Source organism: Panicum hallii, chromosome 3 (genome assembly GCF_002211085.1).
Source record: "Panicum hallii strain FIL2 chromosome 3, PHallii_v3.1, whole genome shotgun sequence".
Classification (NCBI taxonomy): Eukaryota; Viridiplantae; Streptophyta; class Magnoliopsida; order Poales; family Poaceae; genus Panicum; species Panicum hallii.
The window spans coordinates 21,905,447-21,915,126 of NC_038044.1; the positions used below are offsets into that span (position 1 = coordinate 21,905,447).

The window sequence follows — 9,680 nt, forward strand, 5'->3', positions numbered from 1 at the left end:
TCATAACTTTTTGAGATTTACAACTTTAATTTTGATGATTTTTCCATTCGAGGTCATTTGCAAAATTCGAATTTTAAATTTTCTATATTCAGATGTAGTTTTTGTTGACAAGATGACTTCAAATTAAAATGTTGCCAACTGTAAAATCTTATAACTTCTCAAGACCTATAAAGTTTATTTTGGTTATTTTATCATTTCTTCATCTAACATGATAATTCTAATATTATTCACAAATCTTATATATCTCTTTTCTAGTTTCATAAACTACAAGAGAGATATATATGTTTTATGAATAAATTTACATTTATTTTGTCAAATGAAGAAATATCCAAAACAATAATTGTGCATCTTGATGAGTTACACAACTTTGTAGTTGAAAATGTTTTTATTTGAATTAATTTACTACTTCAAAATATGATTTAAAAATTATCTTTACCTAGTGTTCTAAAAAAACACTCGGCAAAGAGCTTCTTTGCCGAGTGTCTAAAAAGGCACTCGGCAAAGAGTTTATTTTCCGAGTGTCTAAAAAAGGCACTCGGCAAAGACGCTCTTTGCCGAGTGCCCGAAAAAAAACACTCGGCAAAACACTTGACACTCGGCAAAGATCTTTTTTCGGCAGTGAAAGAGGTGGGGCCCATGCAAGCTCAACAACGGTAATTTAATAAGTATGCACTTGGCATTAAAATAGTACATAAATATCATTTGTACCATCTTCTCATATCTTATTATATTCTAGTTAAAAAATGATCATCAAACACAAATAAAGGTATTTCTACCATTAGTCAGCTGATATAAGAACTGACCATGTACGTAAATCGTATTATCACAGTCGATTCTAGCCACAAGCAGATTGTTACAACAGCTTATTTGTATTGTCGGGTCTAAGCCTAAAAACCGTTACTACAAATAGATTTTATCCAAATTTGCAGTTTTACTTAGAAAATTTGTAACTTCTTCATATGAAATCAAATTGAGACAAATATGCTATATATGTTTAGCATTTTCATACGAGATCAACAACTTCAATTTGTAGATTGGTAATAACGCTTTTATTTAAAATCATACTTATACCCAATTTGGTTCACAACCAATTTTATCTGCTTAACTAGTCGATATGGACTTTATTGGTGTCATGGTAAAGTAATGGAGCACTAAGCACCTCAAAGTTTTATGAAATATTATAAACCTAACAGTAAATATATTGAAATACATCACTGAAAAAGAACTATTAAGGTATTTGTCTATAAAATGTATTTCAATATGGAACTATTTCAGTTCAAAGTTGGATGTTTATAAGAATGATAAAAGAAATGGTGATATATATAAAACGATCAACTTTAATGGTAGTATTTTAGTGTTGAATTTACAATACGTGATGTTGTTAAGTTGGTTCATGTATAAGAACGGACAGCAAGCCTCTGTTTGCAATTTTTGCAGTAGTTGATAGTAATTTTGTTAAACAAATTATCCCTATGAAATTTGATAAAAAATTTATATGAAAACTTTGTTCTTGAAAAGATCTACACAACTCCTTTTTGATCTTGATAAGATCTACACAACTTTATAGAGTTGACGACTTTCTAAACGAAGAGGGCTCTCTATTTAGTTTTAAAGGAGAAATCTCAAACTTCCTAAAATCGAAAGTATGATCCCACCACATCTCCAAAGTTATTTATATATCTCAATAACCACCTAATGTCTCAGCCAACAAGGACCAAAAGGAAAACAAAAAATCTAGCAGTTGCCACAAACAAATACTACTAGAAAATAAGCTATTGCTCCATCCTAAATATACCAGCACTAGTACCGGGTCTAGTTCATACCGGTATATTTGGGGTGGATGGAAGGCTTCGGAGACCTTTAGTACCGGTTGATGTGTACTAAAGAGTCCACATTAGTATCGGTCGGTGTTACCACCTGGTATTAATGCCTCCACCCATACTAGTAACAATTGGTAATATCACTCGGTGCTAATGTACAACCTTTATATTAGTATAGTTGTTATTAGCATCTAGTACTAAATGGTCCTTCACGGGTTAATTCAAAAGGAAAGCATCTCGCTCGCTCCCAAATATAATTATTGTAGGTGAGATGGTAAGGAAGGAACCTTATTCACTGTTCACGCGCATATTTCACATGAAAAATCTCATCCACGGATTTTTTTTTTGATGTGTGATGCTTTAGTACAGGGTGAAAACACCAACTTTTAGTACCAAGTCATGTAACTGGTATTGATGCTCAAAACTTTTAGTTTCGATTACGCAGTATCGGTCGCAGAACCGGTATTGATAGCTCATTTGACTTGGTAGTTGGTACTCACCAGTCTTTTTCTTGGTAGTGAAAGCATAGGTGTATTGATTGGGGGTGCCACCTTTGGGTATTATTTTTCTGTGCTGAAATTTTGATTTGATGTTGATTATATTTGATGTGTCTCAAACTTATGGTTTAACAGTTTATCAGGTTCCAACCTGACTTACATTCTCATGGTTATTGTCGGCTCAAAAATCAAGTTTATTTGCAGCATTGATCCGTGAAAACTACTCTCCTATTGAAAATTGGTTAGTGCACCGTGCAACTCTGGTAGAACTTATCGTGGACGTTCATCTTGCGTTGGCTTCCGTGCTAGCTTGTTCTTAGTGCTAGAACCTTCTCTGTTATCTTGTTCTCTTTAATTTCAAAACCAATTTCTGAACTGAGTTTCTTTGAGCAATACAGAGATGATGAGTACGTGCGACTCATGTCCTGCCTTTATGAGTTGCTGATCATTTTGATGTAATAGCAAAGAGCTAGGTTTCATCAGTCCATTTCATTCTGTCTATATAAGTAGCAGGTGGGGCATATGGTTTCGCGAATATTCTGCTCAGCGCATAGGCTCGTATCTTCAAGAACAATGTGAACAAAAGTGAAAAGGGAACCTGGTTAACACAACTGTTACGGTTAATAAAGGTGAACACTACGAGCAGCTTATGCCACGTTGGACGTTACAACACGAATCACAACGATCATCCAACGGCGATGAGCTGGGAGGTATGGATCGGAGCCACTGCGCGGATGAGAACATTCGGCAATCCATGGAACCTTCTCTGTTATCTTGTTTTCTTTAATTTCAAAACCAATTTCTGAAATGAGTTTCTTTGAGCAATGGAGATGAGTGTGACTCATCTGTTGGTTGTGCTGCCTTTAGGAGTTGCTGATCATTTCGGTGTAACAGCAGAGAGCTAGGTTTCAGTCCATTTCTCGATCTGGCCTTTATAAGATTCGGGGGCCGTATGCATGGCGCCAATTCCACGCCATCCCGTGGTCCGACCACCAGCAGCTAGCGCCTAGCGCCGCGTGAGAAAGTAAAGATGCCGAAGCTGGCGGCGCCGAGAAATATCTCGCCACACAGCTAGGGCTAGCTCACGACGGACACCAAAGAGACCGAGACCGCTGAGCCAGAGCAAGCCGCAAGCGGCGTACGTCGGCGAGAGACGGCCAGGCAAGCAAGCTGCATGCCAGCGTGGATCGCCCGCCCATCCTGCCCCTGTGGCCGACATCTTGCGCCGGACCCGATCAGGATTGCCAGCATGGCCGGGTGCCGCCACCGGCGAACGGTACGTGGCCACTCCTCCCACATCCAGTCTCGTCCTTCGCGGGATGGGAGGTTGGGGCGCCATGGAACCGCTGCCTGCCTGGGTATATATATACGCCGTCGGAAGGGGGAGCCTACAAGGACTCGAGTTAGCCAGCTGCCTCCGGCCTCTTCTCCTTCGTTAAGACTAGTAAGCCATGGCCCCCGGCGTGATGGCCTCATCGGCCACCTCCGTGGCTCCTTTCCAGGGCCTCAAGTCCGCCGCTGGACTCCCCGTGAGCCGCCGCTCCAGCAGGGCCGGATTCGGCAAGTACGTCAGCAACGGCGGAAGGATCAGGTGCATGCAGGTAACAATCTACTACTAGCTGGGGAATTGGCTTCTTGATGGTGTTCAAAACTGAGCTGAACGCATGCAACGCAATAAGAAGTTTAGGAAACTGATGGTATTGGTGTGTCGTTGTTCAGGTGTGGCCGACTGAGAACAACAAGAAGTTCGAGACCCTGTCGTACCTGCCGCCTCTCTCCACGGAGGAGCTCTTGAAGCAGATCGACTACCTGATCAGGAACAACTGGGTCCCCTGCCTCGAGTTCAGCAAGGTCGGCTTCGTCTTCCGTGAGAACGCCACTTCTCCCGGGTACTACGACGGCCGCTACTGGACCATGTGGAAGCTGCCCATGTTCGGCTGCACCGACGCCACCCAGGTGTATGCCGAGCTCGAGGAGGCCAAGAAGGCCTACCCCGACAACTACATCCGCATCCTCGGATTCGACAACGTCAGGCAGGTGCAGTGCGTCATGTTCCTCGCCTACAAGCCACCGAGCAGCGAGTAGACCGCGGCCCCAGCCAGCCCGTCTCGAAACACCTTGACCATTTCCATTTTTTTCCCCAATTTAAACGTTTGTGTAATTACTATATATTGGGCGAGCATGCATGCCCATGCATGAGCAATTTAATGCTACCATTGGCTTGCGAAACATGTGAATGGTACATAGCTCCGGCTATATACCTATGCACTGCACATAGTGATATACACACGGCGATCATTTATACGACGACTATGTACCACTAGATTGCCAATTCGTTTAAGTAATATGGTTGTTTTACTTGCGTATACGTTCATGATTTGTATCCTCAATCATGCAGCAAAACAATATCGTCGTCGTCTTTCATGTAGGTGCCTGTGTTGGAGTACTTGTTCCCAAGAGCATCCGGTCCAGCCCACACGTACATGGCCAATAATGTGGCTAATAATTAACCTAACTGGCCCTAGCTAGCAATCGTACGCGTGAACGTCTGGCCGCCGCCCCTGTGGGGGGCCGCTCGGGGTTGCAGGTGCAACTGCGAGCGGGAGCATCGCAGAAGGCAACTGCGGCCTACCCGCGGCTCGCCCCGCCGCCGCTGCCGTCTACATCTCTAGCACCTCCCGCCGCTAGATTCGTCGCCGAGGATCCACTCCTGACAGCTTCTCATGCTCCCCCACCCGGTGCCGACCACCAGCAGCCAGCGGCTCCCGCTGCCTTGCCGCGCCGCGCCCCTCAACCCGACACCATCGCCGGACCTCGCTCCCTACCACCCCTCCCTTCCATTTTTTAAGCCTAGAGGCCACACGAAATCTGAGCGGTCCCCCTTCTGAACCCCGGCGGCGAGCTCGTGGACAGGAGCCTCCGAATCCACCTGCAGCAATCGGCGAGCTTCTACGATGCCTCCGCTCGCAGTCGCGCGCGCGACTCCCTAGTATTTGCGCCCCTGTGTGTATGGCACCGGCATGTGGTGCTATGCGTGCTGGACGTCGGTTACAAGAGCTAGCTGGTGATCGTGCCTGCTGTCCACCCGAGCCTGATAGAGTACAAGCGCACTCCGTTGCGCCGAGTTCCTCTCTCCGGGAGGTGAGTACGTTTATAGAAGTGTTGCTCATTTCCACACTATACGTACGTGAAGCTGTATGACTACTTCCATGACATCAATCAATCACATCAAGTACGCATGTTTCGTCAAGCCTTTCGCTACGCGTGACGGTAACATATAACTAAGGAGACATGACTTGTATGATAGGCCGCCATGGCCACCTCCAAATTTTTGTTACTAAATATTCTTACAAGGTTAAAAGACAAAAATTTGTGTTGATACAAAGTCTCATGTATTGTTATATCAGCTAGTTTTCATATTTCGGGTATATCTCTTTTTCTATCTCTACTATTGAAATAAAGTAAGCAATGATTTCTTGGTACTCGGAATCCGAACAAATTAATCAGAATCCTAATTGTAACCCGGAAAAATCAATCGGAACCCAGATAATCAATATCCTGCATGATCATGGCATGACCTGTACACGGAGCGAAATAGCACAAAGTTGATGGTCTCATGTTGGTCAGCATAAAATTTATATTACCCGTAGCAACACACATGCACTGTGCTAGTTACCATCTATATTTGGAGACTATAGAGTAGACCATCTTTGTTGAACCTTCATGGGCTCGTAATCTTAAGTGTTGATGATTTTCTTGTTCCTTATTAAGGTGTTCTTAAAATGATAATATATGTTTTATCTTTAAATATTATTTTACATTGTTGCTTCCTCATTTTGCTCTTATGATGAGGGTTATGTTGTCGAGTTTTACTCCTAGAAGGTGGGAAGGGACATTTAACGAGATCTTGGGATTGTGTGTGGCGCCTGGATGTTACATTGTCACGGCAAATTTAGACAAATAATCTTTTATGTTTTCAATCTAAATATTCTAAAATCTATTGATAGTCAAAGTATCAACAATTTGGTGGTTAAGCATAAAACATTTAAGATCGGTTATAACAATTTGTAATAGCTTTTATAATCAGCTTGATTAAAGACCACACCCCTTTGGCCTACTCCCGGCGTTCCATGGAAAAAAAGTGGACACGTGCTGATCCCGCAAGCTCTGATTATTTTGCAAAAACATCCTCCACGTTTTTAGAATCCAACTCAGTGCAGCACGTCTAAAATGATATGGAATCGTGTTCTTATATTTTTCATATAGATCCTCGTATTAAAATTTAATTCCTGTTATTTTTACATAACTCTCCCGCAAGGTACTTTTGTGAAAACCCCCTCCCGCAGCCCCAAGGCCCCCCTCTCTCTCTCTCCCTCACTCTCCTCCCCGACGACCTCTCTCTCTCCCTCCTCCCCGCCGCCGCCCTCTCTCCCCTAGCTCTCTGGCTCTCCAGCGCCACCTCCCCTTCTCTCTATCCATCTGCCTCCGCCGCCCCGCCCGCTCCCGCGGGATCCAGATCCGGAGCAGGGGGCTGCGGAGGCTCTGCCGGCGTCGGGCGAGGTGGCCAGGCGGGTAGCGGCGGCGCAGCGTACCAGGGCCGGAGGTCTTGGGCGGCGGCGGCGCAGTGGATCTAGGGCGGAGGGCGACGGTGGCGTGGCGGACCATGACGGAGGGCGTCGGCGGTGTGGCGGAACGGGACGGCGGCGCGGTGGCACTGCATGCAGACCGAGGCCGTCCTGGCGGTGAGGATTGGCAGCGGGATGGGAGGCCCTTCTTGAAATCAGCCTGCAGTTCTCTTTCCCGCTGCTCCCTGCCTTCTCCCTCCCACGAAGCCTCTCCCTCTCACGAGAACAGAACGCACGCAGCAAGGGCATGGCGACGGCGCCGGGCTCCGGCAGGCTCAATCCTAGAGGGAAAAACAGATCTGAGGTAAAAATAGTTCCTTTCTTCACGTTTTGTTATCCCCCATTGCCTATTTTTTCAATCCCCCTTCTCATAGCTCCCGATTTCCTGATTTCTCTAACCCTAGGTTCTGTATGGAGGCTTGATGTTGTGATTGGGCATGGGGAGGACGGCCAGCGACGGGCCGGTGGCACTAGATGAGCAAGCGAGTGAAAAGCGTGAGAGCACCCAGGTTTTGCCATTGTGCGGCCCTCCTCCGCCTTTCTCGTGATGCCATCTTGCTGCCACTATAGCAGATGTGAGGTAAGATGGCGGTGCTTCCATGCCGCTAGCAGCCGCCTCTATGCCAAAAAGGCCCGATGGGATTTCCCTGCTCTCTCTCTCTCTCTCTCTGATTTTCCCTTCATTTTTCTTCTATTTTCACTTGACCAAGGTCTTCCTGATCCGGTGAAGGTGAGGGTGGTCATGGCCATCACCAGTGATGGTTAGGCGGCACTCCAAACAGCCCCTTAAGCAGAAGCTGCACATCCATCAGATCAGGAATCATGTGATGTCCATGCTCTCCCCTTGGTCAGGTGAAGTTCGGTGCTTGGCATTAGCATGCATTAATTGGTACTTAGTTGGTTACCAGATAGCGATTAACTGATGCAGATGCACCTGCAGTATGGTAAGTTAATTGACTCAATATATGTTTCGCTTGGTCATGACCCAATATATGTTTGGTAAGTTAATTGACTCTAGCAGTTGATCAGTTCTACAGGGTCAGGCTCTGTAGGCCTACCTTTGTCTAATTTGAAATATGGTATTAGTTTGATGTTGCCACTTTGCATAGTGTCAGCCCAACAATTGTTATTGGTCATTATAGTTAAAGCCATATTCTCCATAGAGACAATTGACTTACAATCTGTCTTTTGTTATTGTTTTGGTGTACCGAGTCATGGCGGTAACATATAGAGAGATCCATTTAGCTTTGCATATAATGAACGAATTAAGAATGGTATAATTCTAATCATAGCTACTTTTGATTCTTGCTAGATGTTCTGAAGATTTGAAGAATACAATAGAGCACCCTAAGGCTTGTGATTCCTGCTTTGATTTTTGGACTGTGAGCTTTATCAGATCACTTCCAGAAACACCTGCCCATGTAGCATTGATACGTAGCCCCTGCGTTCTTCAGACCGAATGGCATGGTGATGTAGCAGTACGATCCAAAGAGGGTGATGAAAGAAGTCACGAGCTGGTCGGACTCCTTCATTGTGATTTGATGGTACCCGAAGTACGCATCAAGGAAGCAGAGGGTTTCGCACCCTGAGGCCGAGTCGACAACCTGGTCTATGCAAGGCAAAGGAAACGAATCCTTTGGGCACGCTTTGTTGAGGCTCATGTAGTTGACACACATCCTTCATTTCCCGCTCTTCTTTCATACAAGAACAGGATTGGCTAACCACTTGGGGCGATACACTTCCTTGATGAATTCAGCTGCCAAAAGCTTTGCAATCTCCTCGTCGATGGCCCTGCGCTTCTTCTCATCGAAGTGGCATAGACGTTGCTTGACCAGCTTGGAGCCTAGCCTGATCTTCGAGGCATGCTTGGAGAATTCTCTCGGTACGCCTGGCATATCCGAGGGCTTCCAGGCAAAGATGTCTTTATTGGCATAAAGGAAGTCAACGAGCTCGCTTTCCTATTTGGAGAAAGCGTTGTGCCGATCCGCACCTTCTTGTCCCCCGAGTTGTCGGGGTCGATGAGGATCTCTTTGACGCCCTCTGCGGGCTCAAAGGATCCGGTGTTCCACTTGGAGTCGGGCACCTCCTCCATGATTTCCTCCCAGATGACTGCGAGTTCCTAGGAGGCGATGACCGCCGAAGTGAGCTCATAGCTCTCCACCTCGCATTGGTAGGCACGTTGGAAAGAGGATCCGATGGTGATGACCCCATGCGGGCCCGGCATCTTGAGCTTGAGGTACGTGTAGCTGGTGACGACCATGAACTTCGCGTAGCACCGCCACCCAAAGATGGCATGGTAGGATCCGTGAAATATGACCACCTCAAAGGTGAGGGTCTACGTCCTACAGTTGGTTGGATCCCCGAATGTTATGGACAGGACGATCTGCCCAAGCGGTGTTGCCTGCATCCCGGCACAATGCCGTGGAATGGCGCTCCAGACAATCGAGTGCGCAATCGGTCGATGCCCGTGGCATCTAGTGTCTCGGCGTACATGATGTTGAGATCACTGCCCTCGTCCATCGGTACCTTGGTGAGGCGCTTCGTCAAGACGATCAGATCGACCACGAGCGGGCACCTCCCTAGTTGCGGAACACTGCTCGGGTGGTTAGATCGTCAAAAGTGATGGCCAACTCCGACCACTGGAGAAACGCAGACGTAGCCAGCTCGGCCGCGTAGACCTCCTGGCTCATGAGCTTCTAGCGACGCCTGGACTCGTAGGCGGCCGGCCCGCCAAATAT

General features: G+C 46.3%; 1 protein-coding gene across 1 annotated transcript; it reads left to right on the forward strand.

Moving 5' to 3' along the window:
• Positions 1 to 3,703: 3,703 nt before the first annotated feature.
• LOC112886960 (ribulose bisphosphate carboxylase small chain A, chloroplastic-like) lies at positions 3,704 to 4,621 on the forward strand. Its single transcript, XM_025953010.1, has 2 exons — positions 3,704 to 3,918; positions 4,037 to 4,621. The coding sequence occupies exons 1-2, from the start codon at positions 3,769 to 3,771 to the stop codon at positions 4,400 to 4,402; spliced, it is 516 nt and encodes a 171-aa protein (XP_025808795.1). The 5' UTR covers positions 3,704 to 3,768; the 3' UTR covers positions 4,403 to 4,621.
• Positions 4,622 to 9,680: the final 5,059 nt, after the last annotated feature.

What these genes read in the sequence shown, in the direction of transcription:
- LOC112886960 (XM_025953010.1), top strand. Translation starts at nt 3,769, where the DNA reads ATGGCCCCCGGCGTGATGGCCTCATCGGCCACCTCCGTGGCTCCTTTC. An exon ending in GAAGGATCAGGTGCATGCAG is followed by an intron (nt 3,919 to 4,036) that starts GTAACAATCTAC and finishes GTCGTTGTTCAG; the next exon opens with GTGTGGCCGACTGAGAACAA.